The sequence below is a fragment of the Hippocampus comes genome, unplaced genomic scaffold (assembly GCF_001891065.2).
Source record: "Hippocampus comes isolate QL1 unplaced genomic scaffold, H_comes_QL1_v1.1 scaffold53, whole genome shotgun sequence".
NCBI classification, from domain to species: Eukaryota; Metazoa; Chordata; class Actinopteri; order Syngnathiformes; family Syngnathidae; genus Hippocampus; species Hippocampus comes.
In genome coordinates, this window is record NW_017805707.1 from 208,366 (window position 1) to 229,866 (window position 21,501).

The window sequence follows — 21,501 nt, forward strand, 5'->3', positions numbered from 1 at the left end:
CGAAGATGCTCGGGGTGGGGAGGCTGGGATTCACGGAATTCCGCCGCTCCGCCTCGCTCCCGCACGGTCCCCGACTCGACATTCGACCCGTTCGCGTCTGAAAATCGTCAGATTAAACGGCTTCTTACCGTAGCCATGAGCGGCGTGCTTGCTTCCGAACTCTGGCGGCTGTCAAGAGGCAGTGCGGCGCGTCTGCTGCGGTCTCTCTGCCTCCTCCCACCGGCCGCCCCTCTCGACCAACACGGATGCTCCCACCACCGTCGCTGAGGAAGGGAAAAAAAAAAAGAAAAACCTCCGCCCGTCCCCGACGACGACAAATGTGGTAGCCGCCCGCCCCGCGCAACTCTGATTGAGCGGGTACAGTTCGTGTCACCCCACCCGTGGCCCCACCCCTTCCTTCGAGTCTGTTTGGCTCTCCGCGACCAAATGCCGATGAAATTTTCGCCGACTGGCGGAGAACTTCTCGGTACGGACGCAGGAGGGCGTTTCTTGGAGGTTAAAAGAATATTCGTCTGCCGTGATTGTTCACGTTGATTGATTCGGGGTGTGCCAAAAACCAAAATGGATGCACGTAAACGATATTACACCTGTTTGTGTTGGTTTTCAAGAATGGCCACTGGAATTTTGTTGGGCAGAATAATTTGATTTCCAGAAAACGTCTGAAACTCGTGCAGGCTCTTCTCTTTTACAGAAAATATATTTTTAAACGCAGGACACAACCTGTGCCCGGGAGATATCTCTGCAGGTTTGAGAATACCTATAAGCTTTCTCGTTGATGACGAGGATAAGCGCGTGCAAGTGATCCTCACAGAACAAGCTGAGCAGCAGCCGTGTCGGGAGAATGTGAAGTATGCGTCAATGTGCAGGCATGTTTCGATACAGACCAGTCGCTGTATAGACAACCTACCACTCAGCGAGGCCTTTTGGGGCTCCAGAACCCAACTGTCATCTCTGCAGATGACTTCTGTGATGCGATCCGATCTGACACCAAACTGTGAAAAAACTGGCAAGACTGCGCAGGGTGCAGTCGGTATGAAAAAGAGTGAATACATTAAGCAGAAAACATGTAAAAACGTCACATAAAATGGAAATATGTACTTGTTGGAATTCAGCGGGTTTGCGCTGCCACGATCGGCTGTTCCATCCAGTAAAACAAGTTTTGTGAGTCACTTCAACATGCATGGACAAACTATTATAACATAAAACGGTGGATTTGTGGATGAAACAAACGTTTTGGGAGGCTCTATTTGTTTTTATATTGATGCAACGCATGTATGATACAACAGCGATCAAAATTGTGACCGCGTGCTCTTTTGAATAACCCCCATGAGAATAAAAAAAAAAAAATCAACAAGACTAAGAGGAAGCGCGAACGGAAGGGAGGGGGGGCAGAAGAGGAACTGACGCGTCATGACGGTAAACCACACCGGGAGAAAGTGTTATCCGACATTGCACAACACAGAAGACGCCTTTGAAACAGAAATGAATACTGTACTCGTGACTCACGAAAACGTCAAACGTGACCAGGCAAGACAAGCGGTCGGAAAATGGCTCAACACCGACCTCCAGTGGACATTTGGAGAAAGACAATGACTTTTTCAGTCAGTGCTCCCTCGTGTGGACAAACGCGGACACTACAACAATTCAAATGTGGTACAATGCCTCGGAGCTATTTTATGAATCGCCCCGGTTAATTCGGCATACGAATTAATAAAACTACGACTAGTTAACCCACATGCAATAATATTGCTTTCCGTGAATGAAAAAAAGTTTGCCATGTTTTTGCCACAGTAACTTAGCACATTGCTTGACTATTGTTGTGTCAATGTTTTATTCTTCAGAGGATCATACAAGATTTCTGGCAACAACAACAACAAAAAAAAACAAGTTAATATCTTCATAGTGCTGATTTTTTTCTTCATAAAAATAATTGCTCTGCATACCTACAAGTCTTGGTGACTGCCGATAGAACAGAGTCGTGTTTTTTCTTTTTTTTCTGTTTGTTTCACACGACACAGTGATTCTGAGCTGTGTGTCTCTCACACACACGCGCACACACACACACACACGTTTTGGTTTTTGTTGCCCAACAAAAGTGATGAAAAGGACAGACGCTTCCAAGTTGTGCTTGCTTGACGGTCCGTCATCGCCGTGGCAACCGAGACAACATCTCCTGCTTTAAAAACGTTGGCGGTACGGACTTGATTGTACAAAAAAAAAAAAATGCACAAGAGCAAAGCCATTTTGGCACACTTGAAGACCTGCGGGACGTAAAAGTACACGAGCTGGCGACATAATCAAATTCACAGTACTTCATGTGTGGTGGTCGGGGTTACTAGCAGCCTTTGTTAAAAAACGTCTACGCTCCGCCCCTCGCTCCTTCCTAAGGCACTCCATGCCCTCCTCGGCGTCGTTTCTCAGCCTTCTGTGTTATTTACACGCTCATAGTTGTTGGGCCCACACAGTCCGCTTAAGGCAAAGTCCGAGAAAATAGACCCCTTCACGTCCAAGTTGTCGTATAAAAAAGCTGCTTACATTTGATTGCTTCTCAGTTCTGCAGATTTCTCCAAAGAAAAGTGGATGAACGTCCAGTTTTTAAGGTGGAGGGTGTCCAATAATTTAGTCCGTACTCGAATAAATATAACGAAGAGGAGGAGTCGAGGAGCGGTCGCCGCTTTCCTGGGTAGGTTAATCCGTTATGTGCCCGACGTTTGCGCCCGCAGCGAGCTGGGAAGCTTGTCCGATCCGGGGATCTTCCAGGGCCCCGGAGAGACGGCGGACTTTCTGGCCGCCGATTCCCGCCCGGGCTCCGGGCCCGGCCTGCTCTTCCCGTTCGCATGCACAGCGGTCGTGACAGGAAAGCCGCTTTCTCCGGGAATTCTCTCGGTGGAGCGTCCTGGCGCGGCTTGGCGCTCCTCGCCCATGCGTCCTTCGCAGGCGGAACGGCCGCCGTCGCTCCCAACGCTCGCGGCCAAAAAGCTGTCGAGCGGCGCGGTTACTTCCGGCAAGCTTGGAGAGGCTGAAGGCCGAGCGTCCCAAGTGGCGCCACTGTCTGGAAGAGGGACGCGGCGGGGACGGGTCAGGGCTGACGAAAAAGAACGCAGCTGATGCATGCCACGCAACAACAGGCGTGCCGTAAAAAAACCAAAAAAAAAAAAAACGCATGCCACAGAGAAGCACTTCTACATCGTGATGATCCCACCGAGTCCTCAAGTCAAAGCAGACTTTGCATCAACAACTCATTGTGTGATATCTACGACTTTGGAGAGTGTGTGGCCTCATAAGGCCAGACTTCCATGGTTACTATGGCAACTCAAAGATCCTTTAAAGACAGACACTTTGCTGGTTGAACTGAAAACGTGTGCAAAAGTATCGGGACACGACCACCACTCGTAGGACTTTCTAGGAGATTCCGGAATGTGTCCGAGACACATGTAATGATCCCGAAATGAAGGATGAAGATAAACATTTCATCATTTTAAAATTTATTGTGTGTCCCAATACTTTTGTCCAAATAGCGTTTTAGTTAATTTTAGCTGGATACAAAAAAACACAAACAAAAACAAACAAAAACAATGATGCAACACCACACCAATACGTAGCATTAAAGCACTAACGAAAAAAAAAAAAACACCTCCAGATAATTTGCATAACAATTTGGTATGCAAATGAATGGGTTGTGCCCCATTAAAAAAAAAAAAAAAAAAACAGCACACCAAGAGCTTTGTTTCTAATATTATTTGTCTACGGAAGAGGGTCAAAACATTAGGAACACACACAAAACGAGCGTGAGTGAGGGGTGAGAAGAAGAAGATTTGGCTCGGTCACAAACCGTGTCCTTGGGGTGCCCCATGAGGACGAAATAGGGGGCGCCATGCGTGTCACTTTTCATGCACATGGAGTGAGCGGAAGATACCATTCCTAAAGAAGGGGGGAGGGCGACAACCTAGAGCAATTAGTTAGTGACACCACGGCGGTTAGCGCTGAGAGGGACGAGATTAGCCGCAAGCGCGTCGTCACCCGTGTGATGTTAGCGAGGACGTGGCGCCGGGAGACGGCGTGCCGACTCACCGTACTCGGGGACCTGTCCCGTGCCCCGCTTCAAGAGGAGACGCACCCGCCTGCCGCCCGACTTGATCAGCTCGATGGCGCGTCCGTGCGTCATGTCCCGCGTGGTCTCGCCGTTGATCTCGATGATCTGGTCGCCCACCTGACAATCAGCCAACGTAGTCCGTGACCCCGCACGATGTGCGAAGAACACAAACTTGCCAGCTTTGGCTTGCGTGTGCGGGTGCCGCGTACCCTCATCCTGCCGTTGCGTAGCGCCGGGCCGTCCTCGGCCAGCCTGAGGACGAACAGATCCATCTTGTACTCCCGACCTCCGCGGATGCTGAAGCCGAAACCCTTGACGCTTTTCTCCAGCTCCACCGTGAAGAAGTCAAAGTCCTGCGAGAGCTGATGGCAAACGGGCCGTTACCACCGTGACGGTGGGGAGAAGACATCCGTAAAACCTTACCGCTTCTCACCTGCACGGGCGGCATCCGGTAGTCCGGGATGGCGAACTGCGGCCGGTAGTCCAAAAGGGGCGGGTGGCGGTAGTCCAACGTGGGCGGCTGGCGGTAGTCGACCACCGGGGGGTGCCGGTAGTCCACAGGCGGCTGCCGGTAGTCGGTGAATGATGGCTGCCGGATGTCCGGTTTCACGTCCTGGCGGGCTTTCACCTCCGATCTGTAACTGGGGAAATTTGAGGATAAAAATGATGATTTTCACGAAGAAAATGATGTGTTCATAATTTTTATCATTTAATAAAATCCACAAAATCGTGTGGTTTGTTTACATGCCACCAGAACAAAATAAATGTGTAATTTGAATTAAGAAAAAAGTTAAATATTAGCAAAAAAAAATACTCTATCATTAAAGTCTCTTTTTTTGGGGGTGGTTTAATTGTTGTGCTGAGGCTTGGGTCCTACCTGCCCTCGTGGGGGTACGTGTGCGTCGGGGGCGCGGGCAGCTGGCTGCTGACGGGGCTCTGGTGTGCTTTGGCGTGGGACTGGGCCGACTCGGCGGCTCCCGGGCTGGGCTGCGAGCTGACGGCGGCGCCGGCCGGCTGCGTCTTGGGGCTCCGCTGCTGCTGCTGCTGGGCCAGGGGGCTCTGCTTCTCCGAGGTGGGCACTGACGGCGGGTTGCTCACCTCCACTGCAAGGAAGTCAGAGACTGCCATTCAAGGGTAGCGAATACACTGATGTATATATTGGCAAAAAATATGTTGGAAATATTTTTGTATTTTTTTGAAATACTGATTGTAATATCTTATTTTGGATCCGCTGGGTTTTTTTTTCCTTTTGTAGAGCCGAGTCAGTTTGTTCGTTTTGTTCACTTTGATCCAATCAGACGTCTGCGGAAAGTCCCCCTCGTGTGTCTGACCTTCCTGCGGGATGACCCTCAGCGTGACGCTGAGGCCGGCGTCCTTGATGAGCTTGACGATGTCGGCGTGCGGCATGTTGACGATGGACTGCCCGTTGACGGCCAGGATGCGGTCGCCGACCTTCATCTTGGCGCTGCGGTCGGCCGGGCTGCCCTCGATGATGCGCCCGATCTTGTGCGGCACCGCTGTCGGACGCAACGCGAGGCGCGGCGAGTCAACGACAGGTTCCCCTTAGCGGAGCGGCGTCCGGATACTTGAGTGTGTCTCACGGTTGGTGGCAGGCGCCTCCGGCCGGTTGAGCGAGCTGATGATGACGAAGCCGAAGCCTTCGCTCTCCTTCCGGTGGATGAGGACGTCGCTCGGTTGCGCGTTTGCGGGCGGCGCGCCGTCGGCGTACGTCGGGTCGCTGCGCGGCGAGCTGTGCTGCGTGGACAACGAGCCCGAGTGGCGCCCGTTCTCCTGGCACGAGTCGCCTACCCGGGGGGGCGTTTAATCGAGATCCGCAATCGATTATTTTGGGCGAACTCCCTCTGGAGTAGTCCGCAAACAAACCTGCGGCCTGCCTCCGCCTCCTGATGACCATGTTGACTTGTCCGTTGCGCGCGGCGCCGTGCATCAGGTCGATGACGTAGCGATGCGGCTTGCCCGCCACGGGAATGCCATCGACGAAGAGGAGCTCGTCGCCGGGACGCAAACGCCCGTCCACGTCCGCCGGGCTCTTCTCGATGATGGCGCCGATTAAGATCTGGCGGCAAAAACACAAAATGGACACATAAGTACAGGAAGTCACTGATGAACCACTTCCTGCCTACTGTAATGCCACATGTAGTTCCATACGAGCCTTCTCACGTGTTTCCGGACTCACAGGCTGGCCCGCCTCGTCCCCGCCCAGGACCCTGAAGCCGAAGCCGGACTTGTGGTTGCGCAAGTTGACCTCCATGTCCTGGTACTCTGCTGGATGACAAACGCCCATGGCGGGGTGAGCGGCGTGCTCGTGCGGCGTCTGCTCGGGAAGCGACCGAGCGCCTCTACCTGACGAGACGTCTGCGGGAAAAGTTGTCCTCGGGGGTCCCGATTCTGCACAGAAAACGAGGCAAGCGTGCTCCATAAACCATAAATAAGTCGCAAATACTGTGGGAACGAGACGTTTGGGAAGGCCCCGCTCAGCATGAACATCACGTCGTCATCCATAAAAGTCAGCGAGAGCTTACGGTGCCTAATATAGCCGTCACTCGTTTCCCGCTTGGGTGTGCGAGTAAAATCAGCTCCACGCACCAACACGCCACTCAAATCAACTCCAGCGTAGGCAACCAAAAACCCGATCCGAGCAAAATGGAGTTGCGGCGACAACAGGCGCGGTGGAAAACATGCATGACGACATTTTGCAGTGCAAAGTCATTTTCACTGAAGAGAACCGAAAAATGTCAACGTCAAGCAAAGCCACGTGAGAGAAGATAACCAGGACACGGACCGCTTCTGGATCTTTAGTGTCCCCCAAAAAGCAGCATGACAGTCTGCTGTCCCTAGTGGCCAAATATGCAAATGGCACCCCAAAAAAACCAAACATTGCATTCTGGCCCCAGACGTGAAACACGAAAGCCACAAAAATGCCTGCGGCCAATAAATGAGCCTTTCCTCATGGACGCTAACAAATATATCTCACAGATAATGTCCGATCTCAACAGGCGTATTTTATTTCGCCGCGTCAGGGGAGAAAATATTATTTGAATCAGTTCCCATCATTTGCAGCATTTAAGAATAGTACGTGTAAAGTGTTGTGTTTTTTTTATTTATTTATTTTTTTAGCTAGCTAGTCACACTCTTGTTGACCGCAGGGGAAAAGTTTTACAAGCGAAAAAGAAGTTTCACTATTTTATAATCCACGGCTAAGAACATCATGTGTTGTTTCCAGTGTTTATTGACAACGTTTTTACGACGTCAAACTTCTGGGAGTCTATAAAGGGTTGTGTCAAAAGGAGGCAAACGGTTGTTTATTGCCACTCGCTGGATCGTCCGCCCGCTGGTACTTACGCCTACTCTCAAAGATTGTCCGGGAGTTCTCGTACAGGCCGAACGGCTCGGCTTTGGACAGCGCCAGAGCCTCGGAGGCCGAGTCCGGCACCGAGGCTCTGTGGAGGAGTTGCTGCTGCTGGTTGAGCTGGTGGTTGCGGTTTGGGTAGGGGGCGCTGTGGGACATGACGGGAGCCGACAGGCTGCTCGGGCCATGGGGGGGCTCCCGCTGCTCCGACACCTGGAAAGCACAGCGGCGGCACGGATGGATGGGCCTCTTTTCAACCTTTGTCACGATTCGATTTATTTCACTTTTTTCGGGCGGTCACTTTCAGACAGACAGGAAGCCAAGAAGGTGAGCGTCGTTATTAGTTGCGTTATTAAAATAGATAGGCGGGCCGTGCAACAATCTGTTTATTCTATCCCGTTTAACTTGATCATTCTTGACATATTGTGCAGGTGCGCCTAATGAAGCGTCGTGCCACTGTCACATGTCATCGTTTAATGATGACATAAGATGTTAGCATGAGCAGCGTAGCAAAAGGTGGCTGTGTGTGTGTGTGCGTGTGCGCGTGACACTGGGTCTGTGGAAAGCGAGCCCCAAGGCGCTAATACGATGAGATGAGAGGTGGCGTGACACCGAACAGACGGACCGAGATGACGCCGCAGGAAGTGCGACACGAGCCACGTATTAAAAAAAAATTTTGGGTGCTGACAACATATGCAAATGACTCCATCTTAGTCATGGTTTACTATTCAAGATTTCAACTCGTTTCTTTTTTTTTTTTTGTGGCGGTGCAGGAGGAGGCCTATTCTTAGATATTCATTGAAAAACCTATTTGCAGTTTTTATGCTCGTTCTGAAATGGCACAAGATGACGCCAAAGCCCTCCCCCCCGGGAGCAAAGGCAGGCTTGGAAAAGACGAAATTGAAGTGCGAGTATCGTTAGTGTAGCATGTCCAGGTGTCGTCCTGTTAAAAAGCAGACAAATGGGCAAGCGGCAGCTTTGAGCAGACCGGCGTGCGTTACCTGCTTGCGGCTCTTCCACGGTGAATAGCGACCTGAAATGTGATGCGAGAGAACAAACACATTTTTACACCTCCCAAAAAAAAATCGAAACTATTACAACAGGGGCCATAAAGGGCTTTAATTCTGACTGCTTCTGCGCGCAACAAACTTGGTCAATCAACAATTATCAGCATGAAGACACTTTAATTCTTACTAACGGATGCGACCAGCACCATGAAGCAAACCAGTCCTTGTCAAAAATCAACAATGCGCTTTAATTATTACTATTCACGTAAGCCATCATTTTCACAAAGCAGCACTCCTGAGCAGAAGACACTAAGAAGAAGCTTTGAATCTTGCCATTCATGCTCACGACCGCCTTCATGGACCGAACCAAAAATCCTCACGAGAAGACAAAAAGATGCTTTAATTCTTACTACTCATGTGCGGAAAGCATCTTCATCAATCAAGAATGCTCAGCAGAAAACTCGCCTTAATTCTAACATTCATGTACAGGAAGCAACCACCGCAAGAAGACACTCAGATGCTTTGGTTCTTACCATTTCCAGATGCGACCATCTTCATGGCACAACAAAGCTCACTCAGCAGAAGAGCCAAAGAAAACACGTTCATTCTTACGCCGAATGCACATACGGCAGCCAAAACCAAGACGAGCGCAAACGCTTGCGTTTTCGATCGGCAGTTGTGAGGAAAATGATGACTTTGCACTGCACTTATTCGCCACTCAGGATAGAAAAGAAACACTGTACTTGAATGAAGCGACAGTAACGCCTCGCACGTTTGTTGTCGACTAATTATAACGTCCTATGATGCCACAAGGTGGCGCCAAAGCCGGGTTCGCTGAGCAGTTCGTTCTACTTTTCCCTGGTCGCAGCGCCACCCGCATTCGCGCTTACCTGTCACGGGTCTCTGCACCACCAGACACGTCTCGGCGCCCACGGCGCACTCCTTGAGCAAGTCCACTACTTGGGCGTGCGTGAAGCCCAGCACCGCCTGCTTGTTGATCTCCACGATCAGGTCGCCCTCGCTGACCCCCGGGCACCCGGCCGGCTCCAGGACCTGCTTGACGCGCTGCCCCGCGGCGCCGTCGGCGATGGTGAACCCGAAGCCGTCGGCGCCCTTCACCAGGGTGAGCGTCAGCAACTCGCCTTGAGACGCCACCGAGACGCCGTCCGGGGTGTCCGGGTGGGTGTCGGGAAGCTGCTGGTGATCCTGACCGGCGTCCGGGACCAAGCGGGCCGTGCGGGAGATGTAGTCCAGGTAGTTGTCGTAGCCTTGGCGACCGTTTACCATCAGGGGGCGCTGCTCCATGATGCCCAGCGGGGAGATGATGGCAGCGGGGGCGGCGCTGTTGGCGTTGTTGTCGTCGGGCTCGTAGGGCAGCGGGTAACCGCGGCAGAGCACCAGCGTCACGCTCTGTCCGATGGGCACCGACTGGAACAGTTTGACCACGTCGGCGTGCGTGGTGCCCAGCACGCACACGTCGTCGATGTACACGATCACGTCGCCTGCGGAAAACACATTAACCAGAAAAGTTTTTCTCACATTTTAATCAGGGGAGAAAACAGCGCTTTGTTGGAGCATAAACGTACATTATGTACCATTTGTGAGTTGATGTGTGCCTTCAAGGGGCGTGGCCTAGTGTGTGAGGTCAGGAGCTGGAGTTGGGCTTGCTCCCTGCGAGTGTTGTCATTTTGTAGCTGTGTCTTTTCATTGTTTTTAGTGGCCAAAAGTGCGACTCTGGCCAGTTTTGATAAGTTTGTATTTGGGAGTGGGGGAAGACTCTCTGTAATTTCTACTAACAACCCAGGCTAAACTTTGCTCCTCTCCAACATCTTAAAATCGTCGCTGCTTTCGTCACGAGGCAGGATGTTGCTACTTTTGGGAGTCATAGTCTCCATGGTAGTGGGAAAAAAAAAAAGGTAAAAGCTCCTCTTTGCATTGATTAAAACGCAAAGCGCGTGCTCGCCAAGTGTCCTTCAGCGCACAGCCACCTCCAAAAGAGAGAGCGTCATAAAAGCAGCCGTTAAATATCGTTTTTTTTTTACGCCGGCCAGGGACATCAGCGAAGGTGACGGGAAGTGAAGACGTCATCGCTCGACCGACGGTATGCCTTCAAACTACACTCCTTCCTTAAATCCCCCACCGCACTCTCTGCATTTGCATACCCTGTCTGGCCGCGATTCCGCGCGTGTGTCATCATGGCCCCGTCAGGCGGGAGGGAAACAAATCAGCCGAAATAACGTTAGGGGGGAATTTCACACCTCCGCAGCGGCACTTTGTGTTGTGTGCTATGCGTGGGATACAAGAAGTAGGACGGCGCGTCTGGGGAAGCGGAATGAGGATTGAACAGGGTTTTGTTTTTTTTTAGGTGTGTTATGGTGGTGGGGGTGTTGTCTGTGGAAAGGCTGACAAAATCGGGGGAAAGGTTGCACTCAATAAAGTTGTGGTGGAGAGGATGAGTCGCGAGGCTCATAAAGTCACGATTAACTTTTGTCTATAAAGTCACGTCAGGCCATCTCCTACCTGTGGCCATCTTGGCGTCGGCGGCGGCCGGCCCGTCGGGTATGATGCTCTTCACCTGCAGGAACTCGTCGGGCTCGTCGCCGCCGATGATGGTGAAGCCGAAGCCCATGTTGCTCTTGTGGAGCGCCGTGGACAGGAAGCTGCCTTTCAGCTGCGTGGGGTCCCGCGTGAACAACGGCTTCTCTGCGAGGGAGCGCAGAGCAACGCGGCGGTTACACGCGCACATAAAAAAAAAACGCATCCGTGACGGGTAGGATGGGACTGAAGGGTTTTCAAAGTGGGTCGGGGAGAAAGCTCGTCCAAAAAAAGTTTGGATACTGGAAAGGAATGTGGGTGGTGGGACAATAAGAATGCAGGTAAGGGGGGGCGGAGCCCCTGCGCATAAGGTACAACCAGCTCTTCTCCAAGGAAGATGGCAGCCAGGAAGGGTGCGCTGGAAGGAGGGGGTCCCTTCCCGAAGCAGCGGGAATTCAGCCAATGGCGTGCTGTCAATCAGGGAAAAGTTCCAACGGGGGGGAAGAAGTTTCTGGGACGATTCGGGAGAGGAAATAAGCTGCGGGTTGGCTCACTTCCTGTCATACCGCCTCAACGGGAAGCAGGAGCTAGCACCACATCTTATAGACTATTTTATCACGTATAGTTTGAATATTAGAATTTTTTTTTTTTTTGCTCGATACAAAGCTGCAGCTGTTCACCTTCACTTCTGTATATATCAAACTTATGATTTCTTTTGCTGCTGACTACACTTGCTGCTAGCTCACTCGCCTCAATGGGAATCGGGAGCTAGCATGCTACGGCGAAAGGAGCGCCGCATTCTTCCGCCTCCGCGTGACCTACTTACTGACAAAACGGCACAAAGGTGAGGGGCTACGGAGGGCACGCGGATGGCGAAGGTGACGATGGCGATGATGGTGGCGGGGGCTCATGTTCATCCGCCGGGTCAGCACGTGGCGCAACGGGGAGACGTCGGCGGCGGCGAAGGGCGAGCCCGGGCGGCGCGCCGCGGGCGGCGAGTGGGAGGACAGGTCGCTCAGGCTGTGGCAGCGCTCCGGCGCCGGGCCCGCCTGGTTGGCGGAGGACCTGGGGAGGGTGGCGCAGGGGCTGCCAACTTGGACTGACATTTGGAGGGGAGGACAAGGGTGGAAGAGAGAGAGCCTCACTAGGAGGTGTCGCCACGGAGACAGGCAATGCCATCCCATCATTGCTTGCTTCAGAAAAATTCGGGGACATTCTACCAACAAGACATACAGTGTTCTGTCCTGATACTTTTGTGACATGGAGTGTGCTGATCAATAAAATGCTCCTGGGCACACAGAGGTGTACCTAATGAAGAGGCCCGTGGCTTGTGGTCCACTGGAGAGGATTTGGAAACAAAAAAATTTCCACATTTCCACAAATGAACGAGCGCGAGACAGCGGTGGGCGACTACCTCTGTAGATGGCGGGAAGCGGGAGCGAGGAGAGCCCCTGACTTTGCATCTGCTGCTCCTGCTGGAGTCTCCTCTTGGCCTCCAGAACCGGATTCTCAAACTGGGTCCTCCTGTTTATGTGGCTACAAGATGACAATGACAAAAATATCATTTTTAGCCCGGCAAAGATCCGCTCTGACGGTTCTGACAAGGCGCTGCGGTGGGCTCGTCTCTCGCTATGATGATTAATTAAATGGTCCGCCGCCATGTTATGTAAGCGAGCCGCAGAACGGGCTTCGCGAGAGGCGGCAAAGAGAAAAAAAATATATATCGATTTTTATTTTGGTTGTGAAATATGGATTATGAGCCCCAAAAAAAAAACAAAAACAAATCTGAGATTTTGTGTCGAGCGCCTCGGATGGGGCCCACTTACTCCACATAGTAGCTGCCGTAAATGGGGTCGTCGATTTTCTCCCAGCCATACGGAAGCTCTGGAAGCAGACATCAAAGAATAATAATTAAAAAAAAACACTCGCTTCAGTCCATTGGACATAAACTGAAGGGTGGAATTACATCAAAGAAAACTGCACATTTTGGGAGGGATTCTGCCCAATTGTTTTTCCTCCCCCAAAAGTGCATCAAATAACTTACTTTCTCTAGTGGCTTCATCAATCGTCGTTAAATGTGCAGTACATATTTTGATTTGTTAAAAAATAATAAACCGCTGAGACTGCACGGCAAAACAATGAATCTCGGATTTACTAGGGCATCTTTTTACCTCAATTTTTCCATATGGTCACTGAGTGCTTGCATAACATTATTCTTTGGCCTAGTTACACACACACACGCGCGCATACGCACGCGCGCACAGTGTCCTGTATACTTGCATCCTCCCACTCGCAAGAAAAAAAAAAAATACTATCAAAAGGCAAAATCTGGATCTCTTGTTTTCACTTTCAGTTTAAGATCGAACTGTTGATTTAGCCTGAGAATGCCGAGGAGGAGATTTGAAATTTCAGTTTCATGGAATGCACCATAACATTGATCTGACTAAAAAAAAACAAAAAAAAAAAAACAAAAACAAAGTTAGCATTGCTTCTTCATCACTGTCATCATGCGTTCAGGAGAAGCACTCTGAATTTGCAGCTGTAATTTTAAAAAAAAAAAAGAAAAGTCCAACGAGCGCGCTCGTATTTGTGTTGTTTGGACATCGATTCTTCTTTTTGACAGACATTTACTTTTTTTGCAGCATCAGTGCACATGTCTTGCGCAAGCTCTGCAATTTCCCCCTTTTATGAATCGCGCCACAACCACGTGGTCCCACGCTGCCCGCTATCGATTTGCCTCTGATCTTTTTATCGACAAATCATCAATTTAAAAGCTTTCAAGCGATTCATAACCCCGCGAGAGTGTTCACCCCATTTGAGTCACCTCCCTTAAGTCTCCGGAGGTGATCATGTGTCATATTTTATCACCTTTTAATGCGGAGGCGTGCTAAAAATGGCCTGTCAGATGTGCGGCGAAAGCGTGTGGATGTGGCGGGCATGAACACGCCCCCTTTAGCCAAGCTGTGGATTCAATTCCCAGCCCGTTCAAAGTGATAAATAGCGGCGACCGCGTGAAAAAGCAGCCATTTAATTCCAGCCGTGCTTCCTTCCGGAGCGCAGAGTGAGGAGCTCAGCAGAAATGTGTCGGCGGAGACCCGGGCCGACCTTCTCATTGATCGGCAACAAGAGCTCGTAAACAAGCGAGTGTTTCTTTTGTGGCCGACAAAGACTCCCAGGTCACGGACGTCCGCCAAGGTGCAATGGAAGGTATTCCTTTCGTTTTGTGAACAAAGACCTTTAAGACCGCCGCCTTTGGAACAGCTACGGCTCCAGTCGGTGCTCGCAAGATGGCCGCCTATGTAGACCTCTCATGTGATACCAAAGTGTCACATATCGACATCATTACCAACAATCAAAAGTTGTTATCACAGCACATTCAAGCAGGATACAGTTTTGATACATAAGCATCGACTACCAATATGTCATTCATAACAGTACTGATAAAATCGCTGTCATGCTATTGCAGTGATAAAAAAAGCTGCATTGATCAAAAAAAAAAGTCAGATTTTTTTTTTCTTTTTTAAAGATTGCGTGTCAATGTCAACATCCGAGCAGAAAATGTCAAAATCGCTGTTGACACCTGTTCACAAGCAGCAGATATCATCATTACATCTGCTCTTCAGGTATTAATATCAATATTAATACCTGTATCAAATAGCAAAATTATCGCTGATATTCTTACGATACAGTGTCGATACACAACTTAAATATGATCGCCGTTTCTCTTTGCGTGCAATATCGACAAACATCGATATTTTGATGCTCACGACTTGCACGTCCAATTTTAATGACTGCACAATCACGGTATCGTTAACGATACCCCGCCTCTGGTATCAATGCTGAATGCTAGCGGGCTGCATTTGTGGCCCCACTAAATTCCTAACAGAGTCAATAAGAAGCACGTTTGACCACCACCATCGGTCCAGCAATTCTGCTCCAGTACACATCCACACGTTCAGTGGTGTGTGTGTGTGTGTGTGTGTCTGTGTGTGTGCGCGCGCGCCACAGGTGAGTTATTATCGGGCGAGAAGCAGCGGCGCCCTCCTTCACCTTGAGCGGAGTCACGGGTGGGAGGCGCGAGGCAAGACGAGGCGAGGAGAAGTGTTGTCAGCGCCATGATTGATGGGTGTATTTCCAGAACATCCACGCACACCTGTGGACGGCAGATTGGAGGCACGGGAGTGTGCGTGTGCGTGCTTGGACTTCCTGCTCGTGTGTGCGTGCGCGTGTATGTGTGTGTTATAGCTGACGGACAGCCAGTAGGAGTGCTGCTTGAACCAACAGGGACTCCCAAACTGTCGACGGTGTGCGGATTCAAAGCGTCATGGTGGTCTCGGTTTGGATATTAGAAATATGGCCAAGTGTGAACGCATCACTCCAATGAAACGTGATTTCTTTTGATATCAGATGTTCGCAAAGTGTGGTGAGCGCCCCCTAGATATTTGACGCTTGTGTATCAATACTGCATCGCAGGAAAAGCAGCTATGCCAAGAAGCGATACTCGAAGAGAAACACTCAGAAAAACGGCTCTCACGTCGAAAATTTGTATCGACACCGTATCAAAAATTCAACTTGTAACGATACAGTATAATTCGAGACATAACGCAAGCAAAAATTTGACTTGTGTCTCAATACAGTATCATAAGAGTAACAGCAATTTTGGGGCTCGCTTATTGACACCGCATTGCATGAGGAACGGCTCTCATATTGAAAACCGGACTTGTGTATCAATACTGTCCTGTCAGAGAAACGATTATCAAATGAATTTTGGACGCTTGAGTGTTGTTGCCAAATCGTGAGAGAAGCAAGATTAGTATTGCTATTGCTATTTGCCGCCTGTACATCGATACTGTAATATACTTTCTTCCACGTTGCCTCCGTGTAGGCGTTTAGTGTCGAACAGAATGTAGGCGGGAGGCGTTTTTTTTTTTTTTCTCCCCAGCCAACGTACACTCGGCGGGGAAGGAAGACTTTCAAAAAACAACATTTTCAGCTCGCCTGGAACAAAAGCACACCCTTGCTTGTTCCCATCTGCCAAAAGCGGAGGAGACAGGCGGAAAGGAAAGGAAAGCAAAGGAAAGGGAAGTGGGACAAAGACGCATCCCAATGTGGATGGAGCGAGACGGGAGGCGCAAATATCAAGACGCTTATGTAATGACAAGGCGGCTGTGATGTCGAGCGCGCCTTTCAACGCCGCCAGTGCGGGGAGGGTGTACGATAACTCAAGCGCAGGGGTTCGCAAACTTTGCGCCTTTTATTCTGGAAAAGCCACATTAGTTCGGTAAAGAGAAAAAAAAAAAGACTAAATTCTTGATAAAAGACACTTTTTCGTCATGTCGGCGCCTTTAATTGACCCAAAGCTAATTTAGGGAGGAGTAATTGGAACTCACCGTCCTCCTTGCACTCCTCGGGCGGCTTGGCCTTCTTGGCGAGTCTCGGGTCCAACCACGACGTGGTCTTGGTGTTGTGGCTGCGCAAAAGCACGACAAAGAAGAATTGAGCGAGCGAGCAACAGGGCGAATGTGTGAAAGAAAGAGAGGGAGGGAGAGCGAGTGAGGTGGGAGGTTGGCCGAGGCTTAATTGAGCGGCTGCAAGGTTTTGTTGAATAGAAGAAAGAGCGAGGGGGAAGTAAATAAATAATTAAACATTGATCAATACTTTTAATTTGCTGGCAGCCTCATTAAAACCGAATGCAGATGGAGTGGCTCAGCAATGCACTCACGAAAAAAAAAAAAAAAAAAACAACACAATTTACAATAAAAAATTATTTGGATGCTGAGACTTGATTTCATTACAAATAAATAAATAAACAGATATGAATTAAAATAATAAATTATTCCAATAATATACAGAGTTACTATTTTCTTCATACAAATACAAATTATGTCTCCCTACACAGCAAAAAAAAAATGAGTGGCTCACTCAACATTTTGAATCACAGTTCTTCACATTCATATATACAAGAAACCAAAATCTTTTTTTTTTTTTTAAACCTATTTCTCATTGCGATGAGTATTAACTGGTTAACTGTAATCTGTGAAATGGTTCCGCCATTTCCCGACAAGAAGAAAAACACCCGAGCAGCCGTCCTCAATGTGTCACTCACTCGATGAAGTAGACTTCTCCTTTCTCCGTGTACGCCATCTCCCAGTTGTCGGGTAACGGGCCCAACTCGTCGTTCTCCTCCAGCTTGGGGGGGAGGACGCCGCTTTTCGGGGAGCGGCCGGGGTCCGCCTCGGCCGGTGCCTCGCCGGGGGCGTTCTTGTCCTCATGTTCGCTCGACTCTACGGTGACAAAACGGAAGAAGAACAATCCAGATTGAAAAGAGAAGCGGAATGCGGTGTCAACAAAAGGGAAATATTGACGGAATAATGAGGATGGAAATGCGTGAGGGGAGCCCAAGGAGGCTTTGCCACTCCCAGTTGGAAGTTTGCTGTCAAACTAAACACCAAACAAAGAGAATTACATGTTATGTTTGAAAAGCTGAATGTTTAAGCCAGTTTAAGGCTGACAAACAATACAAAACGCCATAGACGGGCTAACGAATAGTGTCAGCGTTGCGGTTTTATAACCCTTTCGGCAACAGATATTTGAACATAAGCAGCGGGGCAATACATAGACAATAGAACGACACTAATAATCATATTGCGTCTTCTTCATGTAAATTCGTAGCATGTGTTATACTGCCCCTGCTGGCCAAGGTATGTGCACCTGAAGGAGCGGCACAATGTTTATTGAACTGAAGAAAAAAAAAAAATAATAATAATTTAAAAAAAACACTGCGACTGTATTACATTATTGCATGTTTTTATTAAGTTCAATACTATTGAGTGTAATTTTTGTAAAATTGTTTTTGTTTTTTTGCTGCTAGCGCCTCAAAATAATTCAAATTGGATTCATTATTTTTCACCCCCAGGTGAAATTAAATTACATTTTTTTTCTCTTGAGGAAAACACTCTTCCTGTACATTTTTCGGGGAAGAAAAGAAAATCTGATTTGAGTGAAAAAGCCGACTACCTGCACACATGGCAGGGGAAATTGGGGTCATCCGGGGGACTCCCGATTATCCTTGGGGAAAAAAAAAAAAATCAAGCTCCTCTAATCCCCAACTGAGTGCCAGTTTAAAAATCAGATTAGAAACAGAGAGAGGCACCTATGTGGCCATTTGTACTGCTATTTTTCGTCACTCGGTAATACTGAGAAATTGTCAGGACACCACATGTCACACTTCTAAATTTACAGCAATAAAATCAACAATCCTACCTTGTTTAAGATCCTTGGGGTAAAACCAAAACCTCATTGTAGTTTTCTTGAGCTAAAGCTGCAACCTTTGCAAATGACTTAGTTGGAGGGGGAAAAAAAGGCAAAACCAAAGGCAGAAAAACAGAAGTACAGACGCAAAGCATAACCACACTTCCTCCCTCCCAGTGGCTGCTTGTACTGACGAACCCTTTCTATTAGTGAAGGGATTGTGGACGTCTCGCAGGGCGTAAAAAAAAAAAAAAAACCCGGCTTAGATGGGTCACAGGACCCCAGTGTGGTTTTGGCTTTGGAATCAGAAAAAAAAAAGGAAAAAAATCCAACTCAATGCCTCTTTTATGATGCCCCCTTCATGTGATCATGGGATGCTTGCAGAAAAAAAAAAAAAAGAGTCTGGAATGAATAGAATTAAAACGAAACCAGCCGCCCCGTTGGGTCTGACCTGGCGTGAGGGCGATGCCGTTGCCGTTGACAACGATGACGGGCCTCTCCTCTTCCTCCTCCTCCGGCGGCTCGATGCTGGCCTTCTCCATGTCGCTGACCGACTTGTTGCGCTTGCGCTTGCCCTCCGAGCTGGGTCTGGCGCCCGGTACCAGCAGCAGCCGCTCCGTTACATTTAGCGACGGAGCAGCGGGCTCGACGGGAGGCTTGGGTGTGCCGTAAAAGTTATCTGGAAACAACCCAGAATGAGCAGGCGATCCTCATTCATGCTTCTAAATGACAACAACATTTTTATAACTTCATTTCGCCATTTCATACTGTTGTGCATTGAAGAAGGAGGGTGTTGCCGCCTGCTGTTTGATTACATTAAACAACTTGCCAAATATCTCTGGCAGCCCTATTTCATCACTTCCCTCAAAGCCACAAAGAAGGATGGATGGACTTTTGTTGGGAACTTTTTGTTATCGTCATGAAGGCAGGAGGTCCCGAGAGAGAGAGAGAGAGAGAGAGAGAGCTGGAGCGGGACCAAGTCCTTTACAATTCGGGCCTGATGAGCCCATGTGACCGCTTGAGGAAGTGTTTGCTCTGATAAAGCCGCAGACACAGTCGTCTGCGCTCACCTTCATAGGCTCCGCTCTCAAGCAAGGCGCCGCTTTTCTCCAATTCCCTAAAGCGCTGGACGCTTAGGAAATGATAGTCCACCCCTGGGACCTCTCCTTCCTTGGGCTGCCTGGTGGTGCCTGCGGGTGACAAGTGGATGGAGACCCCGTTAGACCTCATCACGACACTGCAAACGCGCGCCCACACACTTTAATGGCCTTTAAGGGGAAAGATTAGAACACAGCACATGTGCCATGCATCAACGCTTATCCATTAAGTGGTTGCCCTCTTTTGTCCTTTTTTTCCCCTTCAGGATCAAGCAACCTAAACGGGCAGTGGAAGAAAATCATCGCGGTTTTTAGTGCTGCTGTTGCTGCTCAATGAAGGGAGAGAGGTCACAATAGTGTGAGTTTATTTCGGATGTGTGAGGGTGTTCGTTGCAATTAGCACAGTGTTGTTTTGAAGTAGAAGGGCAGTGCCTTGAACGGGCAGCGGAAGGCAAATGTAACAGGTTCAGAACTGTTTCTAAAGGTTACAAAAAACAAAAAAAAAAAACTGCATCTTGTAGTGATGGGCTAGATTGTCGTGACTGCGGAACTAGTAAGTTTGTTGTAAAGAGAACAAGGTGGTAGCATGCCTAAATGGGCAGCGGAAAAAAAAGGATCACAAGAAGCATGTTCACTGGAGGATCTAATGCTGTCCCCTGTGCCCTGAACCCTCTGTTTTGAGTGTCCAAAAAGTGTCAGCAGTGTCCATTGTACGGCGCGTAATCCCGCCATTAGCCAATTAGGAAGTGAGGGGCAGCCCTAATGCCCTGGCATTAGTGCCAGGGATTAGCAGGCGGACAAACGCGCCTGCCGAGGCGGCGCGCGATGGGCCTGAAAGCTGCTTCCTTTGCACTTTGCTGGCCGCGGTGCATATTGGCAGATTTCTACCAGGATGCGGAGCAGGGACTTTAATCAACTGTGATTATATATCATTTATGTGGATAGAAAAGTGTGTGCGTGTAAGTGCGTGTGTGGGGGGTGGGGGTGTGGGGGGGATCCAGTGAGTGGAGGAGTCGTTTTGGCTAGGCTGATGATGAAAAGTTAATACCCGTCGGGATGGTCTGGAAGACAGCCAGAGGCACTGATGGCTGCATCGTCCGCCCCTGAGGAGAAGAGACGGGATGCGGAAATTGATTGAGAAGGAGGTTGTTTAATGGCGGACATGTCGTCACCTGATGATGACGTTGTTGTGTGAAAAAAAGCCAGAAGGTGGCAGTGGAATCGGGGGTTGGGCTTTTTCCTTGATAATATCTCAGATGCTTTTCATGCCCATTAAGGCAGCATAAATATTCAGACTGCACTGCCACTCTTTGTTTCTACTATCACTCTGTTTATTTAGCATTAACATCATGTCCAAGCTAGCATCCTGTCCGAAATCTTCTTACAGCCATCTGTTTCAATGTTCTTCTGCAGCCTGTTTAGGCAGTGCGCTTCATTTAACAAAATTCAGCTCAATGAATTTAGTCGCACTTCCACACCAAACGTATGTCGAATTTTATTCAACTTTAGATTGGTGAGATGTTAGCGCATACTTGCAGTTTGATTTCCTTCCGCAGCCCATTTAGGAAGCCTTCTCCGACTAAGATTTACAACAACAATTCTCGTGGCCATAGTCAACATGGTGTGAAGATTTCTGGCGACAACGCGAGAAGCAACCGTCCACTATGTGGCTGAAGTCATTCGTCAGTAGGCCAAAGTCGCGTCATTAAAACCCCGTTTTATTCATGTTTCCGCTTCACAAAATGCACTTGGGGGAGTTTTGTTCTCGGCATGCTACCGTTTCTCGCGGCTTGTCGGCTCACGTTAGCGCACGGGCCGCCCTTTGCGTGTCAGACGCAGCTTGCACACAGCCGCATCTTCAGAACTTTCATGACAGCCTGTCCCCGGCATTCAGGTGGATGACACACAATTAAGAACTAACCTACCGGCGTGTCATCTTCTCAACGCGGAAGCACAGCGAGGTCGCGTGTCCTTGGTCGCGGAAAGATTTGAAAGGCTCCTTTCATCGCACCTCCAGCTCCGTCTTATCATTTCCATGATCAAAAGTAGGTCGCATTCTGCAGTGCGCGGTTCGCGGCTCCATCGAGAGATGCTTGGATGATTCAACGGCCACTACCAAGAACTTTTCACAGTCGGGGGGTGGGGCTG

The 21,501-nt window shown here is 49.3% G+C and overlaps 2 protein-coding genes across 3 annotated transcripts in view; both read right to left on the reverse strand.

Moving 5' to 3' along the window:
- The window catches only part of LOC109523665 (fatty acyl-CoA reductase 1), a 15,604-nt gene extending 14,711 nt beyond the window's left edge, over window positions 1-893 (reverse strand). The window contains exons 1-2 of one of the 2 annotated variants that reach the window (XM_019882974.1): window positions 758-893; window positions 129-263 (exon numbers count right to left, since the gene is read on the reverse strand). In XM_019882974.1, coding sequence (XP_019738533.1) covers window positions 129-137 — 9 coding nt within the window. In that variant the 5' untranslated portion in view covers window positions 138-263; window positions 758-893. Of the gene's footprint in view, window positions 1-128; window positions 649-757 lie in introns of those variants that run through there. The other variant, XM_019882973.1, reaches the window with a different exon arrangement.
- Window positions 894-1,791: 898 nt separating this feature from the next.
- LOC109523652 (membrane-associated guanylate kinase, WW and PDZ domain-containing protein 2-like) overlaps window positions 1,792-21,501 on the reverse strand; it is a 60,694-nt gene continuing 40,984 nt past the window's right edge. Inside the window, exons 2-21 of the mRNA XM_019882947.1 lie at window positions 19,327-19,446; window positions 18,708-18,935; window positions 17,112-17,289; window positions 16,396-16,475; window positions 12,832-12,889; window positions 12,420-12,541; window positions 10,991-11,173; window positions 9,361-9,972; window positions 8,465-8,496; window positions 7,457-7,676; window positions 6,458-6,502; window positions 6,267-6,379; window positions 5,978-6,170; window positions 5,695-5,898; window positions 5,425-5,610; window positions 4,971-5,196; window positions 4,527-4,734; window positions 4,303-4,455; window positions 4,072-4,210; window positions 1,792-3,052 (exon numbers count right to left, since the gene is read on the reverse strand). Coding sequence (XP_019738506.1) covers window positions 2,697-3,052; window positions 4,072-4,210; window positions 4,303-4,455; window positions 4,527-4,734; window positions 4,971-5,196; window positions 5,425-5,610; window positions 5,695-5,898; window positions 5,978-6,170; window positions 6,267-6,379; window positions 6,458-6,502; window positions 7,457-7,676; window positions 8,465-8,496; window positions 9,361-9,972; window positions 10,991-11,173; window positions 12,420-12,541; window positions 12,832-12,889; window positions 16,396-16,475; window positions 17,112-17,289; window positions 18,708-18,935; window positions 19,327-19,446 — 3,656 coding nt within the window. The 3' untranslated portion in view covers window positions 1,792-2,696. The remainder of the gene's footprint in view (window positions 3,053-4,071; window positions 4,211-4,302; window positions 4,456-4,526; window positions 4,735-4,970; window positions 5,197-5,424; window positions 5,611-5,694; window positions 5,899-5,977; window positions 6,171-6,266; window positions 6,380-6,457; window positions 6,503-7,456; window positions 7,677-8,464; window positions 8,497-9,360; window positions 9,973-10,990; window positions 11,174-12,419; window positions 12,542-12,831; window positions 12,890-16,395; window positions 16,476-17,111; window positions 17,290-18,707; window positions 18,936-19,326; window positions 19,447-21,501) is intronic.